We start from the raw sequence: 14,379 nt of genomic DNA on the forward strand, positions 1-14,379 counted from the left end.
CCAGCCCTCTGATCATCTTAATGGCCCTCCTCTGGACTCGTTCCAAGAGCTCTGCGCCTTTTGTGCTGGAGCCCCCAGGCCTGGATGCAGTACTTCAGATGGGTCCTGACAAGAGCTGAGAAGAGTGGGACAATCACTTCCCTCTCTTTGCTGACCATTACCCTTTAAATGCAGCTCAGAATGCAGTTGACATTCTGGGCAGCAAGCACACACTGCTGGTTCATGTGCAACTTCTTGTCTTCCAGGACCCTCAAGTCCTTCTCCACATAGCTGCTCTCAGGGGGTTCTTCCCTCAGTATAGTAGCTGGGGCTGTCCCAGCCCATGTGCAGCACCTTGCACTTGGCCTTATTGAACCACATTAGGTTCTCACAGGCCCACTTCTCCAGCCTCTCCAGCTCCTTTTTGTTGACTTTTCTTCTCTCCAACACATGCACTGCACCTCTCAGCTTGGTGTCATCTACAGACTTGCTAAGAGTGCACTCGATGCCATTGTCTGTGTCACTGATGAAGATGTTGAAGAGCGCTGGTCCCAAGACCGACCCCTGAAGGGACACAACTCCACTTGTGGCTGGCCTCCACCTGGACATAGAACCATTAAACACAACCCTTTGGCTGCATCCAGCCAGCCAATTCCTAATTTATTGAACAGTCCATCTTTCAAATCCATACCTCTCCAATTTAGAGAGAAGATGTGGTGAGGGATCATGTCAAAGGCCTTGCAGAAGTCCAGATAGATGACATCTTTTGCCCTTCCGCTGTTCACCGATGCCATCACTCCATCATAGAAGGCCACTAGATTGGTCAGGCACGATCTGCCCTTGGTGAAGCCATGCTGGCTATCTTGAATCACCACTGTCTCGTATGTGCCTTAATGTAGCTTGTAGAAGGATCTGCTCCAAGATCTTCCCAGGCACATAGATGAGGCTCACCAGCCGTTAGTTCCCCAAGGTCTTCCTTTATCCCTTTCTTAAAAATTGGAGTGATGTTACGTTATTTTCAGGGATTTCACTGGACAGCCATGATTTTTCAAGTATGTTGGACGGTAGCTCGGCAACCACATCATCCAGTGTCTCAGAACCCTAAAATGGATGTCATCCAGCCCCATAGACTTATGTGCATTCAGTTTAATGAGGAGGTCTCGGACTTGTTCCACTGGTTACAGTGGGACGTAATCGGTTCCTCTCACCCACACCTAGAGCTTCAGGGTCCTGGCAGACATGGGGAGGAACCTGACCACCAATGAAGAGTGAGCAGCTGCTATGTGTGAGTGCATCTCCATCCACGTGGGCCAAGCAGGCATGCAGATTAGCATTGCCTGCAGGGAGCTGTACTGCCTGGAGCATGGCATCCAGACTAACAGTCAGATGCCCAGCGATGAGACCATCTGCGGGGGGGGGATGACTCCTTCAACACCTTCTTCAGTGTGCCCTGTGCTGTCTTTGTGGACCTGGAGCCCACAGTGATAGATGAGGTGAGCATGGGGATGTACTGGCAACTCTTCCACCCTGAGCAGCTGATCACAGATAAGGAGGATGTGGCCAGCAACTACACCCAAGGGCACTACACCATTGACAAGGATGATCTCTTGATGCTGGACCACATCTGCAAGCCGGCTGACGAGTGTGCAGGGATGCAGGGCTTTCTTGTGGTACATAACTTTGGGTGTAGCACTGGCTCCAACTTCACCTCACTGCTGATGAAGCTCCTCCCAGTTGACAACCGCAAGAAGTCCAAGCTGGAGTTCTCCATCTACCCAGCCCTGCAGGTGTCTATGGCTGTGGTGGAGCCCTACAACTCCATCCTTATCTCCCACACCACGCTGGAGCACTCCAACTGCACCTTCATGGGGGACAACAAGGCCATCTACGGCATCTTCTGCAGGAACCTGGACATTGAGTGCCCAACTTACATCAACCTCAACAGGCTGATAGGGCAGATCGTGTCCTTCATCACAGATGGGTGTTATTGAGGCACCTTCAGAAGATCAACAGGAACTTTAAGATTTCTGTGTATTTCTGAGTGTATACAAGGGAGAAGGAATCAATGCTTGTGTATTTTTATTTCTTTGTATTTAACTTATATTTAGCATGAGCCTATGACAACAAACTGGCAAAGCTGAATAAAAATTGACACTTAACCTTCCTGATGAGGTGTCACTGCCTTTATTCTAGCATGCGTTTCCCAACATCATCATGTGTCTGCTTACTTTGCAGTCTTCCTGTTAAATAGTGAGTTTTTTCAGCCAAAGCATGTGTTGTCTTTTTCACATTCTGAAGAATTTTATTTGTTTCAGACTTTGGTTAGGCCTGTTCTATGCTGAAAGTTTTTCAGATTTTCAGTGCCTAAACTCAGTCTTTTTTTGTACATCTTTGCAGGGTTTTAATGGGTTTTTTTTGTACAATTATGTGCAACTGGAAGATGAGATTCCCTACTGTATATTTTTTCAGAATTGAATTTGGTTCTGGTTATTGTGAAATGCATGAGGATAACACATGATGCTTCATGTGCAGAAAATACACAGCTGTGTAGCCTTTCAGTGGATCCTTTGCCTCATTATGAGGAGGTCAAACACAACCTTACTGTAGTCAACCAGCTTTTAAATTTTTGTGATGAAAATACAGACTAGTTTTAATTCAGAAGCTTCTAAAATACTGTTTTCAAATGTATAACAGGACATACACAGATATGTAATAGAATGTAAGTATTGAGGTGTACAGTTTCATTTGTGTTAATCCAGAATGAAATAATATGTTGACTCTGGCAAAAAGGATGGCCATCCTCCGTTTATCCCTATCTATCCCTATCAGCGTAGCAATAAAGCTAGCCTTTGTTGCCTGTGTGGCATTTCTTTCCTTCTCTGGGATAGTGTAGAAAAACTTTTACAGTATGGTTATGAAGACAGTGAGACACTTTTGTCTAATGTAGAGTCTGCTTCCTTTGTGTTTTGGGACAACAGGACTTCTGAGTTGATACATGCCGTACAGAACAATAACCCAAATTCTCTAACGATCATATCTGTTACTCTGACATCTGTTGCATTTAGTAAATAAAAGTTAATTTAATTGCCAGAAAGTAAGTGGCTGTCTTGCGTCTGTAAAATGCAGAATAAATATTTATCCGACTGTATAAACTCTAAATGTTTTTTTTCTTGTCACTGGAGAGCTCCTATATTTAACTAAAACACAATTTAAAAAATGGTGAGATACAGCACTTGGAAGTGTAGGAATGTGATTAGACTTTTCAAACTGCTGGAAGGAAATTCTGAAGCAAAATTGTGTTCAGATGGATTTTGAATTAGGATTTTGTGAATGCCTGTGGTGTAACTGCCCATGAAAAGGCGGATTGCAGGTATAATCAGTCACTGAGTAACAGTAGAGTAAAATAACTTGAACTGAAAACTCAGTCTTCAGGTATGTACTCTTTTTCACTTCTAAATTGGTATCTTCCAGCTGTCTGCAGCTGTGTGCCCCTGAACTGGGAGACAGTAACAAACAGTTATTCCACTCTGTGTGTCAAAGCAGCAGGTGTGAGGCCAGATCTGTGTGCAGAGAGAAGTGAGTGAGAGTTCTGGGTCAGAAGCACTCTCCCAAGTTTTTTTGCTTGGATACTAATTTTTAGGATAATCTTTAGCTTATTGTTTTATATAAGTGTTGTGTTTTCTGAATTGTATTTTCAACTGCTGTTATGGTAAATTGCATTGTATTATAAAAATCATAGGACTGTACAAAAGCAAAAACTGCTTTTCACTTACTTTTCAGTGTTGGTTTAAAACTGTGAGTATTTCTCTTTTCTATTTTGCTAGCTATATAACAGAAGTAGAATATGAAACAGCAAATGGAGGTTTTCTAATTATGTAATTGAGACTTATTCTGTACAGTTTCAAATAATCTCCACCATGTAAATAAATGCAATTAAATGGGGGCAAATAAAACATAATGCTTACAAGTAGTTATATTTTGGTTTATTTTTAGGGTTTTTTTTTGGTGTATTTTTAAATTTAGTGTAAAATTGTCAATTAATAGACACATTGAAGCTACAAAAAAGTATCTATGTCTGCAGGAAAAACAAATTTAGTTGTATTAGAAGAAAATGCTTTTGATTAATGTATGTTGACATGTATGTTGACTTTGAACAGAAAGGCAGACTGAATTCAATATTGATTTCAATAGCATTTGTTGCTGAAAGCTATTGTCACCACTGGTTAGAACTGAAGTTCAACTGTGTGACAACAACTTGTAAAGTTTAGATGTTCAGTACATTTCTAAAGAATCAGACAAATTTAATGAATGTTCAGAGACAATAGTAGCTAGCAATAGGAAATTTAAAGTAAAATAGATGCATATTTTAATATGTTTTCTAACAGCAACGTTTTCTTGAACTGGATGAGAGAAAGCAGATTCTTACACAGAACTGCAAGGAGTTGCTGAAAAAAGCTCGACGGATGTGCAGTATGAATCTGGATCGGCATCTTCCAAAAGATTTTCAAACGGTATGTAAAAAAATAAATCTTTGTATTTCTCTTAAATTTTGGATAACATACGCCTGTGTAATTTTTTCAGCGAGTAATACTTTGTATTTAATACTGGAAAGGTACCAGCAAAGATCATTTATGTTTCCTTGGTAAAGACAACTGTTCGTAAAGATCCTCCCTACCAGGGGAGGTTCCCTCCTTGATCTGTTCTTTATGAACAGAGAAAGAGATGTGGTGGTCAGAAGCTATCTTAGGCATAGTGACCACAAAATGATGGAGTTCTCCATTCATGGTGAAGTCTGAAAAGGGGAGTCTGCAAAACTGCTACACTGGACTTCTAAAGGGCAGACTTTGGACTGTTTAGGAAGTTGGGTGGGAGAGTCCCCTGGGAAACAGTTCTCAAGGCCAGAGGGATCCAGAAGGGCAAAACTTTCCTCAAGAAGGACTTCAGAGGTTCTGGGACAGGCTGTTACTGTGTGCCAGAAGATGAACTGACAGGGAAGACCATCATGGCTGAACAGGGAGCTTTTGCTAAGATTTGGGTTAAAAAAGAGAGTGTACTACTTTTGGAAGAAGGGACAGGCAACTTGGGAAGAGTACAAGGATGTTGCTATGATATGCAGAGAGAAAATTAGAAAAGCAGAAGTCTAACTAGAACTTAATCTGGCCATTGTTATAAAAAGATAACAAAAGTTACATTTTTCCAAATACATTAATGACTAAAGGAGGGCTAAGGAGAAATTCCATTCCTTATTGGATACGTCAGGAAACATTACCACCAAGTGTAAAGATACAGGTTAGGAACTCATTGCCTTCTGTCTTCAATAGTCAGACCAGTTATTCTCAGGGTATTCGACCTCCTGAGCTGGAAGACAGGCATGGGGAGCAGAGTAACCCCGGCCCATAATTCAGAAGAAATCAATTAGTCACTAGCTATTACACCTAAATGATCTCACGTCTATGGAGTGAGCTGGGATCCACCTAGAGGTACTGAAGAAAATGGTGGAAGTGCTCTCCAAGTCACTTCCCAGTATTTATGTGCGGCCCTGGTCAACCGGGGAGGTTCCATATGACTGGAGACGTGTTGCTCATCTACAAGAAAGATTGGATTGAGGGAGCTACAGGCCTATCAACCTGACCTCTGTATTGAGGAAGGTTATGGAACATATCATTTTGAGTGCAATCATACAGTATCTGTGACAATCAGAGGATCAGGCATAGCCAGCATAGTTTTGTGAAACCTGATCTTCTTTGACCAGGTGACCTGTCCATAGGATGAGGGTAGGGCTGTTTATGTACTCTGCAGAGACTTTAGCAAAGCCTTTGACACTGTCTTCCCCATCATCCTCCTGGAGAAGCTGGCGGATCATGGCTGAGATGTGTAGTCTTCACTAGATAAAAAACTGGTTAGACGGCTCAGCCCAGAGAGTGATGGTGAATGGAGTTAAATCCAGCTGGTGACTGGTTATGAAGTTTGTTTCCTAGGATTAAGTCCGGGGGCCAGTCGTGTTTAATATCTTTATTGATGGTCTGAATGAGGAGATGGAGTGCACTCTCAGTAAGTATGCAGGTGACACCATGCTGGGGAAAAGTGTCAATCTGCCTGAAGATAGAAAGGCCTATAGAGGGAAATGGATAGGCTGGATCAGTGGGCTGAGGCCAATTGTATGAAGTTCAAAAAGACCAAGTATTGGGTCCTGGAGTTTGGTCACAACTACCCCATGCAGTGCTACAGGCTTGGGGCAGTGTGGCTGGAAAGCTGCACAGAGGAGAAGGATCTGGGGATGTTAGTCAATGAATGGCTGAACATGAACCAGTGATGTGCCCAGGTGGCCAAGAAAGCCAGTAGCATCCTCGTTTGCGTCAGAAATAGTGTAGTCAGTGTAGGAAAGTACACTGCAAGATGTTGAGGCCCTGGAGTGTGTCCAAAGAAGGCCTGTAAATATGATGGAGGGCATGAAGCACAAGTTGTATGCCAATGGGAACTGGGGTTGTTTAGGAAGAATCCTTCTCTCTAAATGGGAGATGTGTGGATTTGAAAGATGAACTACTTTATGAATTAAGAACTGGTTGGCTGGTTGCAGCCAAAGGGTTGTGATCAGTTTCTGGTTGGTGGCCAGTCACAAGCTGTGTCTCTTCAGGCATCAGTCTTGGGAGCAGTGCTCTTGAACATCTTCATCAGTGACAAAGATGATGGAATTGAGTGCACGCTCAGCAAGTTTGCAGATGACATCAAGCTGAGCGGTGCAGTCCATACATTGGAAGGAAGGGAAGCCAACAAAAAGTACCTGGATGGGCTGGAGAAGTGGGCCCGTGAGAACCTAATGTGGTTCAATGAGGCCAAGTGCAGGATGCGGCACGTGGGCTGGAACAGTCCCAGGTATTTATACAGACTGAGAGAAGAAACCTTGAGAGCAGCCATGCAGAGGACTGGACAGGAAACTGGACATGAGCCAGCAGCATGAGCTTGCAGCGTGGAAGGCCAACTGTGTTCTGGGCTGCATTAAGAAAGCAGTGGTCAGCAGGGAGAGGGAGGTGATTGTGACCCACTACTCAGCTCTTATGAGAACCCATCTGGAGTACTGCATTCAGGCCTGGGGGCCCCAACACAAGAAAGGCACAGAGTTCTTGGAACGAGTCCAGAGGAGGGCCATTAAGATGATCAGAGGGCTGGAACACCTCTCCTATGGAGAAAGATTGAGGGAACTGGGCTTATTTAGCTTGTAAAAGAGAAGGCTCCAGGGAGACCTCATTGTGACTGTCCAGTATTAGAAGGGAGCGAGGGGAAACAGCTTCTTACAAGGGTTGATAGTGACTTGATAAGGGGGAATGGGAGATTTAGGTTAGATATTAGGAGGAAGTTTTTCATACAGAGGGTAGTGGGGCATGAACAGGTTGCCCAGGGATGTTGTGGATGCCCCATCCCTGGAGGCATTCAAGGCAAAGCTGGATGTGGCTCTGAGCAGTCTGATGAGGGGTTGTAACTAAATTATCTTTGAAGTCCTTTTCAACCCAGGCCATTCTATGATATGATAGTCTGAAAAGAAGAAGCTCAGGGAAGACTGTATTGTTCTCTACAACTGAGAAATGTTGAAACTGAGAAATGAGAAAAACCGCCTGAGAAATGGTTGGGGAGAGATGAGACTTGACCTTTTTTTCTAGGTAACTAGAGATAGGCCATTACCTCTTGTTCTTAAGCTGCTGCAGAGAGGGGTTCAAGTTGGATAGTAGAAAAAAATTCTTTTCTAAAAAAGTGGTTAAGCACTGGAACAAGCTGCACAAGGAGGTGTTGGAATCACCATCCCTGGAGATGTTTAAAATGTGTAGATGAGGCTCTTAAGGACATGTTTTAGTGGGCATGGTGGTTGTGAGTTGACAGTTGGACTAGGTGATCTTAGTTGTCTTTTTCGACTTTAACAATCCTGTCATTCTATTTGGTCTTCTAAAGCATATTCCAGTAGTGAATATGGATTACTCTAACTTTGTTCTGTGCACAGGGAAAAGAAGAAGTCATTTGAAATCTCAATTCAAATTTGTAGGTTTGTATTCACAGAACAAGTTCAAGACCGTATTGTTCTAGCTTCTTGCTTAAAGAGAGTAAAATGAAAGCACTTAAATCTGGGCTGTCTAGCTACCTACCTGAAGTTCTTTACAGCCTTTGGCAGCATTTGTATAGCTTACCTAACATACATAGCCCTGTCTTATGCCATATCCGAGCGCCTGTATCTGCACAAGTCAGGCAAACAAGGAACAATTAATTGTGTATCTCTGATAGGCATTGTGGACGTAATTCTCTGTCCAGAAGAGTTTGTGAGGAAATCTTGCTGTGTTAAAATTTTGAACATGAGGCATCCTGAAAAAAAGTAATTGAATGTTGGCTGGCTTATTGATTTCTTTTTAGCAAACGAGCTCTTCATTACCACTGCTGTAAAATACATACATCTTTTCTCTTCTAGGCTTTTCAGACTCTTCCAAACACACTGGAGGAAATAGATGCTTTTCTGAATGAAGAGAAATCGAGGGTCTCCTGTTTCACAGGCCTGAGTGCTTCAGTATGTTCACTTCTTTCTCTCCACCCTCTCTCCCTTTTCTTCCACCCGTATCGTACTTACTTTCCACTCTGTACTAGATTTCTTGGTTTAATAAGCTAGACAGCAGAAACAATGTGTGTAAATGCCAGATTCTGCATCTATTAGAATTGTAAGTAGGTTCTTCCTAAAGATCAGTTTGTTCTGTGCCTGTTTTTTCTTTTTAAAAGTTGCAGTAACCTGAAATGAGAAATACAGTTTATGTGCCTTAAAGCTGGAAATGTCTTGTTCAGTGTACAGTGTAACAGTTATATGATTGTGTTTGAGCAGGATCATATTTTTCCAGTTGCTGTTAGAGTTGGTAAACATTGTGTATGCTTTTCATTCTTATTCTAAAAGGTTGTTGAAGAATGCAGTAAGCAAATGGAAGAAATACAAAAGCTGATGGAAGATATAGAAGAAAATAAAAAGGAATTGGATAACTATAAGCAAAGTATTTCAGAGGTAATAGTTGAAATTAGCAATTCTGTATTAGTGTGTCTTCATCTGAATAGAACAGGAGTACAAAAATAACAGCATAAAGTGAGATGTTAGTGTCTGTAATTATGGTATTTTTTATTGATATCTAAAGAAAAATCACAGAAAATTATTTTACATGGATGTTTTCACTTCTAGATAAAAGAAAGATGGTTAAACCCCTTGAAAAAGATGATTGAGAGCGTTAATGAGAAATTCAGTGGCTTCTTTAGTTCTATGGAAAGTGTTGGTGAAGTTGATCTTCATGTGGAAAATGAGGTATGACTAGTTTTCACCTAGAATAATATCGCATTCACTTGACAATTTGTTACTTAATCAGTATTTATTTGGATTGTAGGGAAGATGTTGTTTAAAGTTCATTTTTTTTACCAGTGTGCTAGAACTGACTGATAAATCTGATGAAATGAAAATGAGTCTTTATTCAGTTGCATAGGAGTTCAACTCATTGATTTTTGGATGCTTCCTACAGCTGAATAAACTATGCAGCATTCTCAAACACAAAATTGTTGTTTTTCTTCTTTTCATTGAAGATTCATTTGGAGAATGCTCTTTTAGATGCTGAATTTCTGAAAGTGGTTCTACATTCTGCCAAAACAATAGCCTTCAGGGAAAGCAGTGAGTGAGCAGTGCATGATATGAAGTTTCAGAACATTGTCCGTGTTTCCTTCTTCTTACTGTATTAGGTGGAAGCGTGCATTTTAGTTCTGATTTTTTTTCATTCTGTTATTCTTTTACAAGGCTCAGTGAGAAGCACTACGTTTACTTTACCTGTGAATCTGTTATGCTATTGATATACTTCTGTATGTATATATTTTTGCTGATTTGTGCTATTTTATTACAATTTAGTGGCTAAAAGCTGGTACAGTTTTAATGAGTTTATTTTATCTATGGTTTTTCTCAGCTCTTGGCATTTTGGCTGTTTTGGAGCAGTAGCAATCAGCCTGTTACATCATTACTGACGCTTAACCTCTGATGAAAAGTTTTAAGCTCCAGTGGTACTTTGGGGAGTGAGTGATATTCATTGTAGTGAGTTGAAGAGAAATTGGTTGTTTTGTTTTAAATTAACCGCTGTAATGGTGACCCTAAATATATATATTTTTTTAGGTACTGCGTACATTTTGCAGCATTAATAGTTGATTGCGTTTTTTTTTTTTTTTCCTTTTTTTTTGTTTTTGCAGTAAATTACTCCAGCAGCTCTTAAAGTATTTGAAGTGTTACTTACTGCTTGGTACAAAACAGTAACTGGAAAAGCTCTATATGTGAACAGTGCTTAAGAATGAATAAGAGCTAGTATGAAGTGGTGGGACATAAAAAGAGAAGAGGCTTTTCAATTCTTCTAAAAGTTACTTACAAAGACAGTTCTCTATTACATAAATACTATTCTTTATCTAAAAATAAAGTGGAAAAGAATGCAGAGAAAAACAAAAAAGCAGTTTAAAAGCAAAGTGAATTGGAGCTAAATATGTAGCTTGCTCTGAAAGTACTGCCTCCTATTTATTTCCATGAAAACTACTACAGATAAAAGAGCACAATAACACCATTTGATAGAGCAAGTTCTCAGCTACAGAACACTATTTTTCATCACAGTCACCACCATTAGGTATTCATTTTCACTAGTGATGAACAAGAACCTGCGTGCCACATTTTGTAAAAGTCTGTACTAGCAGAGGTGATCCAACACCTCACTGTGCTAGCATCCACTGTTTTATCTCCATAAATGTTTAGTGGGTGTCGATAAATGTCAATAGGTACAGTTTTCAGAAGACTCTTTTGTCCTTATCTGTAAACATGAGAGGAGAGGCCCTCTAGGCAGTAGTACTATTGTTATCAATATTCTTGTGGCACTGGAGAGAGAGTGCCTTGAGTTGTGCCAGGTTAGCACATAAGGATTCGGGTTGGATATAAGGAAAAATTTCTTCTCTGAAAGAGTGGTCTTACTTTTATAGGAAGAGTACGACAAATACGGGATTCGCATAAGAGTCAAATTCCATAACTTTGCTGATCTTCATGAATTGACTCCATATCATCAGAGTGGAGGTGAGAAAAGTGTTTCAACTGTCTTGTACCTGATGGCTCTACAGGAACTCAACAGGTGTCCTTTCAGGGTTGTAGATGAAATAAATCAGGTGAGAATCAATTGCACAGTAAATAATCGCATATTATACAGATACTTAGCAAATAGTAGAGAGAACAGGCTTTTTTTTTTTCCTTTAAGGCATGGATCCAGTGAATGAAAGAAGAGTTTTTGAAATGTTTGTGAAAACTGCGTGTAAAGAAAGCACATCACAGTACTTCCTAATTACACCAAAGGTACGTAGCTGAAAATGAAAGTTTTGTGTGTAGGAGAGCTTAATTTTGTGTGACAGATTCTCTGTAAGCACTGAGTAACTTTGATTTGTGTTATCTAAGGGATTAATATTAAATGGGAACTTACAATAATTTATATGCCAGGGAGGCAAGAATGGGCCTTATACTTCTTACCAAAATGTCAGTTTTCCTCCATCCCCACCTTTGCTGCATTTTAGAAAATCTGGGATATTATGTGCTATACTTTTCTTTAAAGAACAATTGAAAGACCTAGGAAAAGCCAGCTATAGCAGTTACCTAAAATAAATAAAAATAGAGGGAAGGTGATGCTTGTTATTCCTTTTGATATTGTGGTTCACTTATCTCCACACAGTTGGTCATTTCTTTGTTGTGTTATTTCTGTCTGTCTTGTTCTATATATCTGTCTCATTTTGTGTTTCTGTGATTTCTGTCCTTATCATTCATTCTACTTTTCTCTTTCTTACTTTGAGGAACAACAGTCACTTGAATGGATATTGAAAGTATAGCTCTCCAAATAGAAGTGCTTCTCATGTGTGGGGGCTATAGAAGATGACTGGGGATTCAGAGTCTGTTTTAAAAGTTGAACTCATTGTGAAATTACGAAGAATAGATAAGGGGAAAAAATTGAATTTGCAAAGTTAGTCAAAAATCAGAGCAAAAATGAGAAGCAAGAAGAAACTTCAGAGTTTAAAAAAGTCTAACATTTATGGTAAGAAGAAGATCAAGGATTGTGTAGGACCATGGTTCAGCAGCATCATGCTGTTGTGAAGAGAAAATTTTGAGTTGTTTGCCATATTGTATTTTTGGTTTCTTTGGGGCTTTTTGGTTTTTTTTTCATAATCAGATTTTCAGATTTTCAGTAAAATCAGTCATAAGTAGATGATAACCAGATGTTGAAGTTGTAATGGCCTACTAAAAGGAATTGTATTGAGATACCACTTCATGTAAATAAAGATAAGGAAAGTTGTATTCTGGATAATTGTGATTCACTGACAGAATGAGTGAGTTTGTTTCTTAGGAGTGAGTCCTGGGTTTGAAAATCAGCGTTTGTAATATCAAACTATGATACAAATAACTATCATGTAGGGAATGAATGTTTTTTTCTATAGAGCAAGATTAAAGGTCAAAATAATCTAAAATCAGGTAATCCTGACAGGGCAAGTATGCAAAGACTTCATTCACAGCAGGAAGGTACAGATAGAAACTTTTTTTCATAGTAAGAAACAAATGCAACATGTGAATTACCTAAGTTATATGTACAGTCTCTTTGGGGGTTTCTGGGAAGAAACTATACATCATCTGTCAGAAAAATTAGGAAATTCATCCTGTAGTGTTGAACTTTTAAGGTATAAACTTTACATTTACCTTCTTCACTGCTTGTAGGTAATGTGGAACACAGTCATTTCTTGCTGTTTTAACTTCGACTTTTGTGTTTTTCCCCAGCTATTGCAGAATCTCACTTACAATGAAAAGATGACGTTGCTGTTTGTCTACAATGGACCTTTTATGGTGGAGGCAAACAAATGGAACTTACAGGCTTTCTGTAGGTGGCGGCGTCGGCTTGGAAGGATGGATAAACAGTGATACATACATGATATATATGCATATACACACATATATAAAATATTTTATGCTCTTATAGAATATTTTATAATATCAATCATTCAGATCTTCAGAAATTGTAAAAGATGAGAAACTGCAAAGGGTCAATGCTTAAGAGCTTTGATTGTTAAAACTTTGTAAAAATACATTGGATTTGAAATGCATGATTTTTTTTACATCTTTCATAGTGGCTTGTTTAAAAAATATTTTAAATAAAAAGGAAGTTTCTTTATTTTGTTACTTTCAATAGTATAAAAAATATGTTTAATTGTTCTAGGTTATATTGGACTAAACTGCTGTTTGTTTTTCTAGAAGTTTGGAGTTTACTTTTATTAAACTGTATTTCCCTAACACAGTTAAGGATGTTCCCCAACTTTTCCAACTGAAATGGAAAGTTTTTGAATGAATAAACGAGTGAAACAGAAGATGTGTGAGAAGATAATGGCGTATAAGTAACTGTGCATTGTTTTTTGTTTTGTGAAAATAGACTTACATTAATGAGTAGACTGGTAACATACTTCATTATTGTAATTATTTTTTAGCCAGTGTTGCAATTTTGTATTCTTGGAAGGGTAAGATCTTTATTTTTCTACAGCAAGAAGATGTGGCAGAGCCAGGTGTTTTTGAAACAATTGAAGCCATGAGCTAGTTAGTTTGCAGAGATGAAACTCAGTGATGTGTAACTTTTTTAAAGTAAAACTGGGTATGAGGAGTCTTTAGCTGTGCTGGAGTGATTGTACATACAGTAGCTTTTTATCCTTAACTATAGAATTAGTCAGTAGAGTAGGTGTTAAATCTTGGAAAGTAAATGTTATCAATAGAACGTTGTATACAGCTCAGTAGCACATTGAATACCTAAAATACATTTCAGATTCTTTAGTTAACTATTATAGATTTTGTAAACAGATGAAAACTATGATTGATATCTAAAATGTACACAAAAACAAGTGAGTTTGAGAACATCAGAAAATAAGCTTTTTTCACCAGGAAAGAAGCTTTAAGTAGAATTCTATACATAATATGGTGTCCACTTGATTTTAAATGAGAGTTTTTCTTAATAGCATCCTGTTGCTAAACTGCTCACAAAATTGGGAGTTTCACACAAGAATGAGGTAGTAAAAACAAATTACTCACAGCAAAACTTAAGCCAGGATATGAAGGTTTTCAAGCACTAAAAGTAAAGAATTCTTATTTTGAATAAAATAGGTAAGAACTGCATAGACCTGCATCACAGGTCAGAAGACTGACAGCTATTGTGGAGCTCTGTCTGACCATAGAGTTCCTGCAGTTAACTCCATGAGGATTAGTATCCATCCACACATATTTGACAGAAGTTAGTGAGTGTGAAAATTAGGACTGTAGTCCGAGGACTTAGGGGGCTGTGAAAATGTCCTTGAATTAATTGAAGGTAC

The 14,379-nt window shown here is 39.3% G+C and overlaps 1 protein-coding gene and 1 pseudogene across 1 annotated transcript in view; both read left to right on the forward strand.

The window, feature by feature from the left end:
- Positions 1-13,392, forward strand: part of SMC5 (structural maintenance of chromosomes 5) — a 322,808-nt gene extending 309,416 nt beyond the window's left edge. Inside the window, exons 13-19 of the mRNA XM_019610207.1 lie at positions 4,365-4,490; positions 8,429-8,524; positions 8,900-9,004; positions 9,176-9,295; positions 10,984-11,163; positions 11,252-11,347; positions 12,809-13,392. Coding sequence (XP_019465752.1) covers positions 4,365-4,490; positions 8,429-8,524; positions 8,900-9,004; positions 9,176-9,295; positions 10,984-11,163; positions 11,252-11,347; positions 12,809-12,949 — 864 coding nt within the window. The 3' untranslated portion in view covers positions 12,950-13,392. The remainder of the gene's footprint in view (positions 1-4,364; positions 4,491-8,428; positions 8,525-8,899; positions 9,005-9,175; positions 9,296-10,983; positions 11,164-11,251; positions 11,348-12,808) is intronic.
- On the forward strand, positions 30-3,145 carry LOC100541582 (annotated as a pseudogene).
- Positions 13,393-14,379: the final 987 nt, after the last annotated feature.

Source organism: Meleagris gallopavo, chromosome Z (genome assembly GCF_000146605.3).
Source record: "Meleagris gallopavo isolate NT-WF06-2002-E0010 breed Aviagen turkey brand Nicholas breeding stock chromosome Z, Turkey_5.1, whole genome shotgun sequence".
In the NCBI taxonomy this organism is placed as follows: Eukaryota; Metazoa; Chordata; class Aves; order Galliformes; family Phasianidae; genus Meleagris; species Meleagris gallopavo.